At 36.7% G+C, this 18,607-nt stretch overlaps 1 protein-coding gene across 1 annotated transcript in view; it reads right to left on the bottom strand.

Annotated features, from left to right (window-relative positions):
* Positions 1-728: 728 nt before the first annotated feature.
* Positions 729-18,607, bottom strand: part of LOC106079581 (cardioacceleratory peptide receptor-like) — a 100,304-nt gene continuing 82,425 nt past the window's right edge. The window contains exons 5-8 of the mRNA XM_056014641.1: positions 17,076-17,208; positions 15,462-15,578; positions 5,768-5,939; positions 729-2,199 (exon numbers count right to left, since the gene is read on the bottom strand). Coding sequence (XP_055870616.1) covers positions 1,191-2,199; positions 5,768-5,939; positions 15,462-15,578; positions 17,076-17,208 — 1,431 coding nt within the window. The 3' untranslated portion in view covers positions 729-1,190. The remainder of the gene's footprint in view (positions 2,200-5,767; positions 5,940-15,461; positions 15,579-17,075; positions 17,209-18,607) is intronic.

Below are 18,607 nucleotides of genomic sequence, written 5' to 3'. Positions count from 1 at the left end.
TATATCAACTCACTCTATCTGTCTATCTGTTTGGTAAAAAGTTTGAACTTGTTTTTCTCCCACTTCCCATTCTCATAATTATTCAAAGTGATGACAACACACGAATCAATAAAAGAAATTAGTTAATCAATTGGTAGTAATCAATTTATTTTTGTTTTATATCGCAGAAAAGGAGCTAAAACCTGTCATCTTGAGATAAAAGGCAGTAATAAGCGGTTCTTTCGCTTAGATAAGCTTTGAATTTATTTTTTTTTGAAAAGTATTCTTTTTCCTTTGCTTGTTTTTATGATTGGTATTATTATTAAACTTCGAATGATACTATTATCCTGAGTGAAACAACAAAATGAAACAGGCAAACAAATTACTTTACATTATACATGCAGAGGCGCGGTGGTTGAGCGGTGAAGCGTTTGGCTTCTGAATCCTGGTGAAGACTGGGCTTTTTAATTTCGGGATTTTCGGGTGCCTCTGAGTCGCGTGAAAAGTAAAGGCGGTTGGCCGTTGTGCTGGCCACATGACACCCTAATTAACCGTAGGCCACAGAAACAAATGACCTTTACATCATCTGCTTATAAACCACAATGTCTGAAAGGGGAACTTTACCTTTTATACCATATGGTCACAAAAAGAGTATATTATAGTCTGAAGAATATAGGGCATTTTTTACAGTTATAAGCTAGGTTGTATTCCATTTGAATTCGTGGCCTTCAGTTTTAAAAAAATTTCACTCCCTGTGTGCTGAACATTTGTTTACAAATTTTAAACCAAGAAAACATAATTGAAATAATGAGATACACTCTGAAGCAGCATGGAAGAGAAATGCATTAAGGAAGCGATTTTAGATTGTCTTTGGTTGATTTGCAAAGGTAAGTTAATAAATTACATGACTAAATTTACTTCAGTAGGAGGAGAATTCCTCGGATGATTTGCAGGTGTGACACCACACTGACCAATTGACCAGTACGTAAGTTTTCACATGCATTTGACACAAAATGAACTAGATCTATAGTTTCACATACTCAAATAACTGGATTGTAATCCGTCAAAAACAAAAAATAAGGAAAGTTGTTTCCCAACAGGGTGTAGGAGGCCACCAAGAAATGACTTTTCTGTTTTGAGTCTCGTTGTGAGAGGGTAAACAACAACCCAATAGTTCAACAGGAAGCTTTTTTTTTTCACGTAAAACTTTTCTAGTCTGCTGAGACATCAACGGAAGCCCACTGGCACGTGGCGTTCTTCAAGACAACATTGTCGTCTGATGTCAGTCTCCGCCGGACGGATGGTACTCCAGACGGTCGCCTCGTGGCTAAACACGACCTGTCCAGACAGTTTTCGAGAGGCCCATCTAAGTCATCGTCGGCGAAAACAAGATCACTCTCTGCGCAAACTTCTGCGCATTCTGAGAAGGAGGCATTATGGGAATTAGAAGAGGCGTCTATATCGAAATGTGATTGTCCTCCATCATTAAATCCATGCTCGTCACGTTGTATTTCACAAAAATTACTTACGGCATTGTTTTTTGTTAAGGAGCTATCGCTTCTATTAGCAGGATAACCTGAATCACAAATGCCAATGCTTTCGTCTTTCGAAGAGTTTTTCTTGAACAATCTTTGATTGTTTACAGAATAGCTCTCTAAACTACATGGATTTCTCACATCGTTTTTAATGAAAAAGTTGTTATCATTTTTCTTTGGCAATGAGTTCGCGAATGCCAAATTTTCCTCGGTATAAATGATGTAGTCTTTTCCCTTGACTACGTTGCTTTCACTTGTCTGAGGCGAGTCGTCGCTTCCATCGCTAGTGCCCTTCCTGTGCGTCACTTCATTGTGAGCCAAGGGGGTTAACTCGTAATTTCCATCCACAGCGTGGTCCCAGCATTGTTGTCCCCCTTTCTTCCCCATGGCGGCGGCTCCTTTGCTGTTCTGAGACTTCGAGTTCTTGAGCTTCTGCTCAGCTTCTTGGAGCACGATGAGGTCCACGTCGTCCAGGCATGCCGTCCATTTGCCCAGGCGGCTGCCTCGTTTCGATAAGTGCGATCTAAGGTCCACGCGGCGGTGGACATCCATGGTGGATTGCGTCGGGTCAGTCAATTGACTGGTAAGGTAAGGATGCTGACGACTCCGGAAACTTCGCTTACGGCAGAAATTATCCTGGCAATGACAAGCGAGACTGCGTAGAAATGAAGGCAGAGGCAGACGTCTGGAAAAGAAAAAAGAAACATAAGTATGAGAGCGTTCACATTAGTATGAGAGCGTTCACATTAGTATGAGAGCGTTCACATTAGTATGAGAGCGTTCACATTAGTATGAGAGCGTTCACATTAGTATGAGAGCGTTCACATTAGTATGAGAGCGTTCACATTAGTATGAGAGCGTTCACATTAGTATGAGAGCGTTCACATTAGTATGAGAGCGTTCACATTAGTATGAGAGCGTTCACATTAGTATGAGAGCGTTCACATTAGTATGAGAGCGTTCGCATTAGTTTTATGAGAGCTTTCTAGAGACACTGACTTCATATAAACAGTTAATTCGTTATGGCGATCAACATCCTTGATACAAAGACAGACATATAAGGTTTCACTCTAAGAGCGTGACAGCAACACGTCCATCTGAAAACTTTAGATTAAAATGAATCCTCTTAGCGTGGAACTGTAGAGTTTAGATTTAAAGCTTCAGAAGTAAAAGACAAAAATACAGTAAAGAATTTCAAATATAATACCAAACATAAGGACTCAGGTAAAAAAACACTTTTCTTCTCTAAGCCAGCTTTTTTGCTTATTGACTGACTGCATGCTCTTTAAATGTCTGTACCTTAAAGGAAAACTGCGCACCACTGCAAGCCTTACATTCACACCTAATCTTAACAAATTAATCCGCAAATAGTGCTTTTATTTACTACTAGACATATGTTACCCGCGACCCGCGGGTCTTTATTTGCGCATTACTGTCGATATAGTCACTGAGAGTGTTTTGTAAACAATTAAACGAAATAATAATGTAATAAGTAAAGCGAATGTGTCAATGTAAAAATAGTGTGAATGAAGCTATCAAATCAAAATAGCTAATAGGCTTAAATCCATTTTTTTAAATTAAAACATTTGCTTTTGAATAATCTAGTGGATTGGATTTAGATGTATGTTAAACGTAGCTAATGATCCTTTCACGTTATTTCTCTTTCGCTACGAAAATAAAATTAGTTTTGCGAAAATGGTTTACCCGAAGTCGATACATTCTTATCTATTAAAAACGAAAAGAGCGATAGCTTTGTTAAATAAATGGGATTATAAAGTGAACAATTAAACGAAATAATAATGTTATAAGTAAAGCGAATGTGTCAATGTAAAAATAGTGTGAATGAAGCTATCAAATCAAAATAGCTAATAGGCTTAAATCCATTTTTTAAAATTAAAACATTTGCTTTTGAATAATCTAGTGGATTGGATTTAGATGTATGTTAAACGTAGCTAATGATCCTTTCACGTTATTTCTCTTTCGCTACGAAAATAAAATTAGTTTTGCGAAAATGGTTTACCCGAAGTCGATACATTCTTATCTATTAAAAACGAAAAGAGCGATAGCTTTGTTAAATAAATGGGATTATAAAGTGAACAATTAAACGAAATAATTTTTAGTACGCGAGTCATGAATGAATATAGATCTAGGCCTATCTCAACTCGGCTTCGCAGCTTTCGTAGACGAATGTAGCTTTAGAAAACCAAATTTGAATGTTTATTTGATCAAAATATGAAATGAATGGACTTTAATTAATATGTTTATGTGTTAAAGTATAAGACTATCTGTGCGAAGAGAAGTTTTATCATCTTAGTGTTGAATTAGAGTTTTAGATCTAGGGATGGGATTATAAAGTAACAATAAAACGAAATAATTTATAGTTCGCGATTCATGAAGAATATAGATCTAGGCCTTTAACTCGGGTTCGCAGCTTTCGTAAACGGATGTAGCTTTAGAAAACCAAATTTGAATGTTTATTTGATCAAAATATGAAATGAATGGACTTTAATTAATATGTTTATGTGTTAACGTATAAAACTATCTGTTTTATCATCTTAGAGTTGAATTAGAGTTTTAGATCTAGAGATGGGATTATAAAGTAAACAATTAAACGAATTAATATTTAGTACGCGATTCATTACTGAATTGTCTAATGAAAGAATGTTCGTCAGGAAATCTGTAATCACAGATATAAGGAACTAATTAATGTAAAAAATGCTTTTGAAACACAAAATTGAAGGTTAATTTTATTATATAATGAAATCAATGGATCTTCTTTTGTCTTTTCATGTGTCAAAGTAAAAAACTATCTGCGCAAAGTGTATTTCTTAAAATTAGATCTAGGTCTAAATCCTTTCTATCTTTTCTCATGTCAACATTGTAGACATGGCCTAGATCCATAAAATACTATAGCTGTAATAGAGTCGGACAACTTTATTTTTTTTGAGGGTCTTAAGTTTGTTTTAGGGCTACAATACATACACTACGGTCTAAGTTGGTACCCAAGGAACATTCCTGCCAAGTTTTATCAAGATTGGTCAAGCGGTTTTGATGTCTATAAGTAACATACATCCATACATACCCCTCACATTCTACTTTATAATATAGATTTAAATTTTAATGTTCTTTCAGATCTCAAAAAGGGAATGGTGGTGACCAAGCGATAAGGGTCCGTCTTCTGGAAAGAGGAAAGTTAAACACGCACCTAAATATTTTCTCATTACCTGATATTAAAAAAAGTTAAACATGTACCTAAATATCTTCTCATTACCTGATATTAAAAAAAGTTAAACATGCACCTAAATATCTTCTCATTACCTGATATTAAAAAAAGTTAAACATGCACCTAAATATCTTCTCATTACCTGATATTAAAAAAAGTTAAACATGCACCTAAATATCTTCTCATTACCTGATATTAAAAAAAGTTAAACATGCACCTAAATATCTTCTCATTGCCTGATATTAAAAAAGTTAAACATGTACCTAAATATCTTCTCATTACCTGATATTTAAAAAAGTTAAACATGCACCTAAATATCTTCTCATTACCTGATATTAAAAAAGTTAAACATGCACCTAAATATCTTCTCATTACCTGATATTAAAAAAGTTAAACATGCACCTAAATATCTTCTCATTACCTGATATTAAAAAAGTTAAACATGCACCTAAATATCTTCTCATTACCTGATATTAAAAAAGTTAAACATGTACCTAAATATCTTCTCATTACCTGATATTAAAAAAGTTAAACATGCACCTAAATATCTTCTCATTACCTGAAATTAAAAAAGTTAAACATGTACCTAAATATCTTCTCATTACCTGATATTAAAAAAAGTTAAACATGTACCTAAATATCTTCTCATTGCCTGATATTAAAAAAGTTAAACATGCACCTAAATATCTTCTCATTACCTGATATTAAAAAAGTTAAACATGCACCTAAATATCTTCTCATTACCTGATATTAAAAAAGTTAAACATGTACCTAAATATCTTCTCATTACCTGATATTAAAAAAGTTAAGCATGTACCTAAATATCTTCTCATTACCTGATATTAAAAAAGTTAAACATGCACCTAAATATCTTCTCATTACCTGATATTAAAAAAGTTAAACATGTACCTAAATATCTTCTCATTACCTGATATTAAAAAAGTTAAACATGCACCTAAATATCTTCTCATTACCTGATATTAAAAAAGTTAAACATGCACCTAAATATCTTCTCATTACCTGGTATTACCTTAAGTTTTTGCATATCCTGGTGCTGAATATGCCGTAGATGATCGGGTTGGCTGCGCTGTTAAGGGGGGCCGCCGACTGAAAGAGGGTGGCCACGGAGTCGTTAGGGGGAATGAGCTCATAGAGGTCAAAAAGATTATACAGGAAGAAAGGACTCCAACACATGATGAACACTGTAGAATAGCAGATCAATAGTTCATTTAAACATCAGAGTAAACATAACATTAACTATATGATTGCTTTTTGTGTTAACATTCATGTATTTATATACCCCATATTAAGTTAACATTCATGTGTTTATATGCCCCATATAAAGTTAACATTCATGTACTATTGTGTCTCATGATAAGTTAACATCCATGTACCTCAATACTCCATATCCATTTTAACATTCGTGCGTGCTCATGTCACCAATATTGAGTTATGTAAACGTCATATAGTATTAATATTTATTTATCCATCTATCCTATATTGTGTTAACATTCATGTATTTGTATAGGCTACCCTATATTGTGGGATTCTGGGGTGGTCAAGCTTGATCTGAGCCTAGACAATTGGTTTTGTATGGATTATCCTGGGCCGTTGTGTATGCTCCGTATTTGGTTGTGGGCAGCGTGAGCCCGGATCGTATAGCTCACATTGTGACTAAGGCGTGCCATTATGTTTAGCCAATAATCTATATGTAATAGACGCCTGGGCAGACGAGACAAGGCACCACCCTGACAGAAAGGAATGAAAAGTCTGAAACTTGAGGTAAAGTCATTAAAATAGTATTATCTTATCTTATCTTATATAATACAGACGTTACTTCAAAAAAGAAGATGATTACGTCCTACGCGTCATGCATTTAGTCATGCATATTAACCAATGACTTAAATTCAGCCAAGTCACTGGTTTTCCTGGCTAGCTCAGGGGGTGGAGTGGAGGGGTAGTATAGGCGCTATATAATGTGTTTTCTCAAACTTCCCATTCTCGGATAGAGTTAATTGTATAATTATTCAATATCAGGTGACCGAGCCTCGCTCGGATGAATAATTAGTTAAGGGTATATACCCGAAGTCATTCTGGAAATATTGTAATTACGAAAATGAACGATCGGGTAAAGACTATCAATCCGAAGAGTTGCTTTTTCGTTCTGTCAGTTCTCAATGTAATTGTACATGGCGATTAAAACAGAAAGTCCCCCCAACAGTAGGCCTATAGAAAACCACAGCTCACGTCTTAACGTTTTACATTGCTTCTTTCGCGTAAAGCTATTGGGCTATAATAGGCTTGGAAGAAAGTCTTTGCAGTGTTACTTCTAAAATGGTTACTTTCTGACATTTAATATTGCAATTAATATATTCCTTATGGCTCTGAGACATGGACACTTTACAGAAAACAACTAAGACTTCTTGAGTGCTTTCACCAAAGATGCTTGCGCTCCATCATGGACATACGGTGGCAGGACTGCACTACAAACAGCCATGTCCTTTCCAACGCCGGTATGGACAGTATTTCTTATGGTCCGACAGTTGCACTGGTTAGGGCACGTATCCGGTATGGGAGACGAACGAATGCCAAAGGCAGTCTTTTTTTGTGAGCTAAAAAGTGGTCGACGCAACAGAGGCGCCCCACGGAAATTCTTCAAAGACCAGCTTAGTCGTCAACTTTTCTTGGCTGACATAGAAGAGAGCACCTGGTTCTATGCGGCCTCCGAACAAGACAGCTGGAGGTCTCTCACGAAGGCCGCGGGATACACATTTGAGACCAAAAGAAAATCCGCTGCCGAGAACAAACGCAGACGGCGAAAAGAAAATCTAAATCGGCCACCTGCGGACAATGGTTATGCTTGCCCTGGATGTGGCAAAATATGTAGGTCACAGTTGGGGCTGCACAGCACAGGGAAATACTGCATTCCTTACTTATCTTCGGACTCGAATTTCATACCATTTTGCAAGAATATCGCTGTTTGTATTGTGGTCTTTGGTGAAGTCGTTCAAGAAGTGTTAGTTGCTTTCTATAAAGTACTCATGTCTCAGATCCACATAGAGGGGTTGAGAGAATACTGGTTGACACTGATTTTTGTAGACAGGCGGAGCAATTTATTTCGCCACACTCTCGCTTGGAGGCGTCCAAAAGCACGACTATCCATGATCACATATCAACCTCTCTTTAAAGCAATGCGCCAATTGATACAATGCTTCCCAGATAATGTGAAGTTATCTACCACTTTAAGGGATGTCTATGCGCAGTGATCTTTGGACTGAGTAGGTTTTATTGGGTGACTTTTGGAACATGACTTCTGTTTTACCGACGTTTATAGGTTAACAAATAAAAAAAAAGGCAGCAGCGTGATGAAAATTCGTTGACCGCGAGCTGGATATCATCAGGGCCAGCCCTAGACTTATGCTGTCACAGTGGTGGACCCCGAAGGTTCAAAAGCCCCGCTCTAATTCTAGGTGTAAATTATTAAATTAAACCATTATAATTTATAATAGGGTTCCCGTGGTCTCCTTGTTTTCAAGGAGCTCCTGGAAATCTCCTGAAACTCACAAAAATGTCCTTAAAAAGACAAAATTGTCACTTTGGGGTGTCAATCAATAATGGTAAACGCCAGTCCTACGCGTGATATAAAAAAACGGCATCGTCAGCTTTCATTTAATAAAAATGTAATGCAAATACGAATTTATTTTCTAATACAAAATCTTTATTTTCACTTATTATCTTTATCTCTACCCTTACTGGTCCGCGCGCAATCCTCACATTTCCGCTAATGTTAGGGCCGGCCCTGATTGTGCAAGTAAGACATAGATATGCTGTGTTATGACCATTTCCTATGTTTTGGTATTGGACAGCAGACTTCGAAGCTTAAACACATTGCAATAATTCACCAGCAAAATAATAACAAACAAAGTAAAAGCAATTTATAAAGCCTTTAAAACACAATAACTAATCTTATATTAAGACATTTAATTTCATTATTTTTCTTCCATAGTTTCCTAATGGATCAATCTACAATAAGATGGTGCGCAAATGTTTAATTACGCCAATTGAATCATTAAAACTTTTTCTTGTTTGCGAAGAAATGTCTTAGTGTACTGCTGTGAGCCTAGTGACGTAAGAGGTGTCAAGTTTTTTTTCTCAATGACGTCATACAGAAAATTTCATTCATAAAACATTCTAGCCAAAATAAATTTTTCGACAATGAGCCATTTTCAAACCGATATAACGGTCGACCTCGAGTTTTCCCGATGTGGCCAATGAGTTGAGAATTTTTTTCTCACTATTATGCACATACCGTGAACTTTTAAAGAAAATCGTTGGAGACGTTTTCGAAATAAAATTTATATATATATATATATATATATATCCTATACTCTTAAGCGAGCAATTCCTGTATGTATGTATATATATTTATATATATATATATATATATATATAAATTTTATTTCAAAAACGGCTCTAACGATTTTCTTTAAAATTTCAAGGTATGTGCATATTAGTGAGAAAAAAATTCTCAACTCATTGGCCACATCGGGAAAACTCGAGGTCGACCGTTATATCGGTTTGAAAATGCCTCATTATCGAAAAATTAGTTTTGGCTAGAATGTTTTATGAATGAAAATTTTCCATGACGTAAACGGGAAAAACGCTGCTTACGTCACTAGGCTTACCGCAGTACACTAAAATATTTCTTTGCAAACAAGAACAAGTTTTAAAGGATCAATAGACCTAATTAAACATTTGCGCACCATCTTACTGTAGATTGATTTATTATAGAACTATGAAAGAAAAGTAATGAAATTAAATGTGCCGATATATGATTAGTTATTGTGTTTTAAGTGCTTAATAAGTTGTTTACACTTTAATTGTGTAGAGCGGTGTAGATACCTTTTACTTTGTTGTTTATTTTGCTGGAGACCTCCAGCTGTCTCGTTCTGAGGTTGCATGCAACCATGTGCTCTCTTCTATGTCAGCTAAGTCAAGTTTGCGCCATAAGCTGGTCTTTTAAGGGTTTCGGTGTTACGTCGACCACTTTTTAGCTCACCAAAAAAACACTGCCTTTGGCATGCGTTCGTCTAAGATTCGTCTCCCATACAGGATACTGCTCTGTCCAGCGTAACTGTCGGACTTAAAGAATTCCCTCTATACAAAGGCCGCGGATACACATTTGAGACCAAAAGAAAATTTGCTGCCGAGGACAGACGCAGACGCTAAAAGAAAATCTTAATCGAGCATCGCGGACAATGGTTATGCTTGCCCTGGATGTGGCAAGATATGTAGGTCACAGCTGCAATCCTCATTAATTTTCGGACTCTAAGACAAGCCTTATTATTATTATTATTTTGCTGGTGAATTATTACCATGTTCATGCTTCAGTATCTACCTCTCCTGTACCAAAACAAAGGAACTGGTCATAACACAGCTTCTCTACGCCTTACTTGCTCACACTAAACATGATATCCATCCAGCGGTCAACGAGTTTGAGTACACTGCAGCCTCTTTTGATTTAACTATAAACCTCGGTAAAAAGCTTGGAGTTAGGGCCAGGAGAGATATGAATGGATGGATGCGTAAAAGCAGGCCATAGTACCACAAGGATGGATGGATGGCAAAAGCCGGTATGAACTTCCTATAGTCCGAAAGTCAGGCTGGGCAGGGCACGTATCCCGTATGGGTAACGAGCATATTGTTTGGCGTAACAGAGGTGCCCCACGGAAACGTTTCTTTAGAGAACTAATGCCATGATTTAAGTCTAATAAGAAAAAATGCGCCATTTTACTTTGTCACTAAGGGCATGTTTTACCCTATAACGTAGAGAAGTTACATTGCAAAGACTTTCTTCCAAGCCAATAATAGTAAACCTACAATAGTTTTACACAAAAGATGGATTGTAAAACTATAAGACGGACGTGAGCTGTAGTTTGTCTAGACTGTAGGAGGACTTAAAAGACTTTAAATTTAATCGACATGTACAATTAGGCCTACAATTAGAACTAACAGAACACTAAAACAACTCTTCAGATTAGTAGTCTTTATCCGATCGTTCATTTTCGTAATTACAAGAATATTCCCAAAATGACTTCGGGTATATAACCTTCCGAAATTATTTAACAAAGCGAGGTTCGGCCACCTGGTACAAAAATATTCTCAAAATGACTTCGGGTATATATCCTTCCTTAACAAATTATTCATCCGAGCGAGGCTCGGTCACCTGATATTATATATAAATCCTATACTCTTGAGTAGGCAATTCTTGTATGTATGTATATATATATATATATATATATATATATATAAATTTTATTTCAAAAACGGCTCTAACGATTTTCTTTAAAATTTCAAGGTATGTGCATATTAGTGAGAAAAAAATTCTCAACTCATTGGCCACATCGGGAAAACTCGAGGTCGACCGTTATATCGGTTTGAAAATGCCTCATTATCGAAAAATTAATTTTGGCTAGAATGTTTTATGAATGAAAATTTTCCATGACGTAAACGGGAAAAACGCTGCTTACGTCACTAGGCTTATCGCAGTACACTAAAATATTTCTTTGCAAACAAGAACAAGTTTTAAAGAATCAATAGACCTAATTAAACATTTGCGCACCATCTTACTGTAGATTGATTTATTATAGAACTATGAAAGAAAAGTAATGAAATTAAATGTGCCGATGTATGATTAGTTATTGTGTTTTAAGTGCTTAATAAATTGTTTACTCTTTAATTGCGTAGAGTGGTGTAGATACCTTTTACATTGTTGTTTATTTTGCTGGTGACCTCCAGCTGTCTCGTTCTGTGCTATCTTCTATGTCAGCTAAGGCAAGTTGGCGCCTAAACTGGTATTTTAGGCGTTACGGTGTTACGTCGACCACTTTTTAGCTCACCAAAAAAGACTGCCTTTGGCATACGTTCGTCTGAGATTCGTCTCCCATACAGGATACTGCTCTGTCCAGCGTAACTGTCGGACTTAAAGAATTCCATCTATACAAAGGCCGCGGATACACATTTGAGACCAAAATAAAATCTGCTGCCGAGGACAGACGCAGACGCTAAAAGAAAATCTTAATCGATCACCGCGGACAATGGTTATGCTTTTTCCCTGTATGTGGCAAAATATGTAGGTCACAGCTGCAATCCTCATTAATTTTCGGACTCGAAGACAAGCCTTATTATTATTATTATTTTGCTGGTGAATTATTACCATGTGTTCATGCTTCGGTGTCTACTGTCCTGTACCAAAACAAAGGAAATGGTCATAACACAGCTTCTCTGCGCCTTACTTGCTCACACTAAACATGATATCAATCTAGCGGTCAACGAGTTTGCGTACGCTGCAGCCTCTTTTGATTTAATTATAAACCTCCGTAAAAAGCTTGGAATTAGGGCGTGTTGACGGAAGGCCCAGGAGAGATCTGAATGGAGAGATCTGTAAAAGCAGGCCATATCCCTCCACGGGCTGTAGCACCACTGGGATGGATGGATGGATGACAAAAGCCGTTATGAACTTCTTATAGTCCCACAGTCAGGCTAGGCAGGGCACGTATCCCGTATGGGGGACGAACATATTTTTCGGCGTAACAGAGGTGCCCCACGGAAACGTTTCTTTAGAAAACTAATGCAATGATTTTAAGTCTATTAAGAAAAAATTTGCCATTTTACTTTGTCACAAAGTGCCTATTTTACCCTATAACGTAGAGATTTGCGTCACTTGATGTTTCGTACTAAAGCCATAATAAATATATACTAATTCCATAATTAAATGTCTGAACATAACCATCTGAGAAGTAAGACTGCAAAGACTTTCTTCCAAGCCAATAATAGTAGGCCTACAATAGTTTTACGCAAAAGATGGATTGTAAAACTATAAGACGGATGTTGGTCTAGACTGTAGGAGGACTTAAGAGACTTTATATTTAATCGCCATGTGCAATTACATTTACAACTAACAGAACACTAAAGCAACTCTTCAGATTAGTAGTCTTTATCTGATCGTTCATTTTCGTAATTACAACAATAGCCCAATAGTTTTACTCGAAAGAAGCAATGTAAAACGTTAAGACGTGAGCTGTGGTTTTCTATAGGCCTACTGTTGGGGGGACTTTCTATTCAAATCGCCATGTACAATTACATTGAGAACTGACAGAACGAAAAAGCAACTCTTCGGATTGAGTCTTTACCCGATCGTTCATTTTCGTAATTACAACAATATTCCCAAAATGACTTCCGATATATATCCTTCCTTCACAAATTATTCATCCGAGCGAGGCTCGGTCACCTGATATTATATATACATACATACAAGAATTGCTCGCTTAAGAGTATAGGATAGTCGAGGACAATACACGAATCAATAGTTAGTCATTTAGTAGGATTTAATTCATTTTGTTTTATAAAGCTGAAATGGAATTAAACACTGCCACCTTGAAATAACTGGCAGCAATTAGCCATGCTTTCCCCTAGACAGGGGCGTAGCAAGGTATCCGTGGGCGCGGATCATCTCGGTGGCCTCCCCCCCCCCTCACTCAAATAAGCCGAATGTAGCGTTAGACCAAACAATTGAATAACTGAAAGTATTGATAAATTTACAAAAAGAGATTCTGATACTTTTTGCTTTATATAGATCTTGCTGCTCACTTTCCAACAATGTTAACACAACGCTGAATGCGCTTACAATTTTGTACTCGACAATTAAGCAGAACAATGTTATTGAATGTTTCTAATGTTCCTCGAAGTGCTGCAGCTTCCAGGCATTCTTGTTCCTTCGAGGAACACAAAGTAATTTGTGTTAACAGTTTTAGTACATCAAAATATCTGAATCTTGTTGTTGTTACAGCATTCCTGGATGAGCACCCTGAGGGCACAATTATTTGAGTGTATTATAAACAATTCTCTTCCTATAGAATTCACTAAGCGTCCATCTTGGGATGCTATGAGCACAAAACACAAACCAAGTCTGAGAAATCTGCGACGTCTTGAACTGAGCTGACGGAATCATTTAAGGCCAAGTTTTAGTCGTGGAATGCACAGTTGAACATCATGCGCAAGCGACTTCTTTTGATGAAGCAAAGCACGAATGCCATTGTACTATCCACTCCTATTGAAACCACCATGATAGCTTTAGTCTCGCAGTTTAATTAAGGATAAATGGAGATTATTCAATACCTGTAGCATTTGTTCAACCAATTCAGCAAACGTCTGGTTTTCACAAATACGAAATCCTAGAAATGACTCATTTCTTTTTTTGTATGGGTATTCCGTCATCGATCACAAAGCAGTCTTTAAAAAATCATTCTATTTTTGATCAACTTGTATTCTGTTTGAGTCTCACCAAGAAAAGAAAAGTGTCGATCGGGCCTCGGTATTTATGCCAGAACTGCATTGCCCAACTGGTCTATTACCTCGTCATGAATCTGTGGGGCTTTGTTTTTCTGTCAAATTTCAAGATTCATAACATTTTTTAAAAGGCCTGGTCTGAGGGTTTGTATAAATATAATGTTTAATAATCTTTAAGCACTAATAACCAATGCTAAGCTTTGGTCAAAGAAAGGCACTATTCCATGGTCAATTTGGATATATCTCTCTCTCTCTTCTAGAACTTTGTTATAAACCTGTTCCCCAATTTGGCTTTGCCTCATTGTAACACCACAAATACATTCAACTTTAAAGATACAAATGTAACTTACCATGGTGTTTTGTTTGTTTGCTTGCTAAATGTTTAATGTAAATTTTCTGTATTTGCTTAGATTTTATCTCCTTCTCTTTTTTTATTCTGTTCTAATGTTTACAAACAATGTGATGAACGAATTCTGAGGACGCTGCGGCCCTGTTTAGGCGTCATGATTCTTTGGCTTTGACACGAAAGTGTTATAATCACTGCTGTTAAAATAGTTTTCTACTCATCAATTACGATCAGTGAAGTTTTTTTGACTTTCAATTCTAAACCACAGGTTTACATTAACAACAAGTGTTGTTTTAAAGATTTTAAATACAGAAAAAAAGAGCGAAACATTAAACTTTTAAAAAGATGAATAATTAGCAGCTGTGACGAAGTTTTAATTCGTAAACTATAGACCTAATTGTTATTGTCGCCCCTTTCCTTATTTTTCTGTACAACAAATTTATATTTTTTTTTAACCAAACTCTCTCACTCCCTCAAACCCCATTAATACAATCGATGGTTTATGAACATACAAGGAAAATAGAATCTGACGAACTGGTAACAAGTGTCCCCTCAAACTTGCAATTAAGGCTAGCCACCACAACAATAAACCTGATAGAAGGCAGTTCCTTACATTAAAGCAATCCAAAGCCCGCTGGTACACATATTGTATCTTTAAAACGTGTGAATGTTTTAAAATTAATATACAGTTTAGTGTAACGTTTAGGATATTTTGAGAAAGCTTTTTCAGACTCTATTATTTATCAATTTTTACATAAGTGCAATGTATTTTCTTTCGGTGTAAAGAGAAAGTTCTCACGTGGGCCCACCAACTGGTCAAGAGTTATGGGCCCCAGTGCAATACACCCATTTGCAGCCGGGTTCATTGAACCCCTTTGCACTATGAATGTTACGCTACTGCCCCTATCAAATCATCATTCCATTATATTTCCCCAAGCTCACCATTCCTATATTTTATAAACAAAAAAAAAAGCTTTTACTTTTTTTTGTGTCAAAGTAAAGGTTGTCTAGACATTTATATTGCACTCACCGATGACTATGATAAGTGTCATCTTGATAGTTCTGATCTTGGCCTGAGGGATGATGCCACGGCCAGTATCGTGTCGATTCTCATTTATGATCAGACGCGAGTGGGTCACATTGGTGTCTGTTGAAGGAGAGTTAAAATGAAAGGATTAAAATGACAGTGGTAGTGGAGATTAGAGAGTCCAGTGTCAGCATTGGCAGCTCTGTAATACATTTTTAGCTGCCCCCGAAAGGGGAAAAGACGTTATTACTTTTTCGTTCTCCGTACGTCTGTCTGTCACGTTAAGAGCTCAAAATGTAGAAAGCATTTTACAATTTTGATTTTGATTTTGATATTTTGTGTTCGAATTTCGATGAAGGCAGATTCTGATATTCAGGATTTTAAGGGCACCATGAGTCGTCCTGAGTCCACCAAACTCTAATGGGTATCTTACTTTAGTTGTGGAAAGTAAATGCGGTTTTTTCGTTGTGTTGGCCACATGACACCCTGTTCGTTATCCGTTGGCCGTAGAAATAGATAACATTAAAGGGGAACTTGTAGTAAAAACAGACGAAACCATAAGAGATTTAGATTCCTGCTAATTTTTCTAGGGATTTCAAAACAATATAGTATCGGAATAAAAAAAAAAGTTCTAAATTTTTAAGTGTTTAATGAAACAAAGAGAACAGATCGACTAATATAAAACTGTTGAACACACGTAGGAGGTTGTCGTTGGGTAGGCTACTACTATTTAAAAGAGCTCTGGATACGTTCGTCATTTGTTCTGAGCCGGATTTAAGGAAGTGGAGGCCCCGGGGCAGAATTTCAGTGAAAGTCTTTACACTTTTTCGAAAACGTTAATAAAATCAACTTGGTAATAATAATACGTATATCTAATAGCATGCCATATTCTACATTTAAGAAATATATAGTACTTGTAATTTAATCTCTGTGGGCGCTCTCTCCATAAATAAGACGAATGTAGTGTGAGTAATCTGAATGAATCAGTACATCCACCAAAAGACACTCCAATACTTTCAGCTTTTATTTAGATCGTACAGCTCACTTTTCTTTCTTCCAACACAACGCTGACCGTGCTTACAATTGTGTACTCGACATCAGAACAATCTTATCGAATGTTTCTAATTTCCCTCTAAGTGCTGTAGCTTCCAGGCGTTCTTTGATTACTTTGAGGAACACAAAGCAATTTGAGTTAAAAGTTTTAGTACATCGAAATATCTGAATCTTGTTGGTAGAGCATCATTTTTTGATGAACACCTCGTGGGCAAAAGTATTTGAGAGCCCTACAAACAATGCTCTTCCTATTGGATAAAACATTTCCTGTTTTCCGACATTTTATCATTTTGGTGTAGTAATCTGATGGAGTCACTTGCTGCGGCCCACACCCCTCAGTGAAACCGACCATTTAAAAAAAATCAGACTGTGGTGTAGCTAGGGATTCGGTGGCCCGGGGGGAGGCCTGACCTCTTTAGGGGCCCCTGCATTTTGACATTCGACATCACGACATGAGATAATGTACTTAATAAATATATAAATTAATGATATATAACTCAGGGGGACTTTTCAGCTACGCTACTGCAGATAGATCAAAAAATATATATACAGTTATGATCTTACCATTATGAGATTCTCGCGTTGGCTCGTGATAGCGTCCCTTTGACCATATAATGTATATGATAGCGATGTAACAGCTGGCGATGATGATGGCAGGAAGCAGAAAGGTGACTACGAAGACGATAGTGAAAAATAACTGTGGAATAAAAGTCCACAAAAGTGAACAAAAGTGAACAAAACATGTAGACATTTTTATATTTGAAAAGACATAACAATGTAGCTAAAATTGATTTCCAAATGTTCATTTTCGTTTGGTCGAAAACGGCTTTTCAGTCGTAACTTGATGAGCTACTTTTTGGCCTGGCAATGAAAGCAGACTTTGTTACGTAAACACTCTTTTAGTAAGCTATGGTGACACAAGTGGTCGCAAGGTCAAGGCTCGCAGATTCCTTCAGGGAACAGTAGCAGGGAAAAAATGAAGAGGCGGACAGAAAAAGCGATGGCAAGACAACATTAAAGATTTGAACACAAACTCTATTTGCAATCTTGTTTATCTTACGTGACACATTTCCAAAATTTCATCTAGTTTTATTGTAATTTTTACAACTTTTTTATCAACTCATTCTGTGAGTCAGGTTTAAAGTTTGACCACACCCATTCACAGATCAAGTTGAAACTTTGCACAATTATTCATTGCTGGCCATATGATTGTCAGGCTTTGATATATTTGAATTAGCCTGATATTGTATGATGTAGATACCTCTTCTGGTATTACTAGTATGTGTGCTATGTTGATCATATGCCCCACTTCACGATCTACTTGTTGTTACGCGGGTTCACTCTAAGTCTACTGAGTAATATTACCACAATATGTAGAATGACGAACAAAGTCCAGCTCAGCAGACAGCACATTTATTTTCCATAAGATACAATAACAATTTGCTGGCAATCTCAGCTATCAAGCAATGCATATTATGTTTCACAATGTGAAATATACTGAGTACACAATTAACATTCCATTTCTGAATCAACTACTTGTATCATTATTACAGCAGAGAGAACTTCTTGTCTCCTTACTCTACAGGAGCTTAAAAATAACTGAGGCTTTCGCCTCATGGTCAGTCACAGACCAATAGATTTTTCGGTGCTAAAGGCACGAGATAGTTAGGTGACTATGAAATCATTACATGTCACAGTGAGTCTCAAACAAGTACGTGACAATGATACCCTCCTTAATCGTAGGCCACAGAAACAGATGACCATTACATCATCTGCCTATAGACCACAAGGGTCGGAAAGGGGAACATTACTTACTTAGTTAATGTTTTGCTTGATGTTTTAAGCTTTAATATCAATATGGGGACTCCATGATAGCTGTTCATTTATTATTTATGTTCATTCCTTTATTATGATTATGATCTCCTTCAGCTCTACTTTATTAGAGCTACTTAGCTGGACTTAGCGGCCCATTTTGTTTTTTTGAATACTGGAACGTTGTAAATCACAGGAAGAAAGTCTACAGCCTCCGAACGTATTCACATGATTTTCTGCTAAACAAGGAAGCGCTTATGAAAATTAACTCTGCAGTGATTTAA

This window comes from Biomphalaria glabrata, chromosome 16, assembly GCF_947242115.1.
Source record: "Biomphalaria glabrata chromosome 16, xgBioGlab47.1, whole genome shotgun sequence".
Classification (NCBI taxonomy): domain Eukaryota; kingdom Metazoa; phylum Mollusca; class Gastropoda; family Planorbidae; genus Biomphalaria; species Biomphalaria glabrata.
This window is presented reverse-complemented; position numbering and strand designations above follow the sequence as displayed.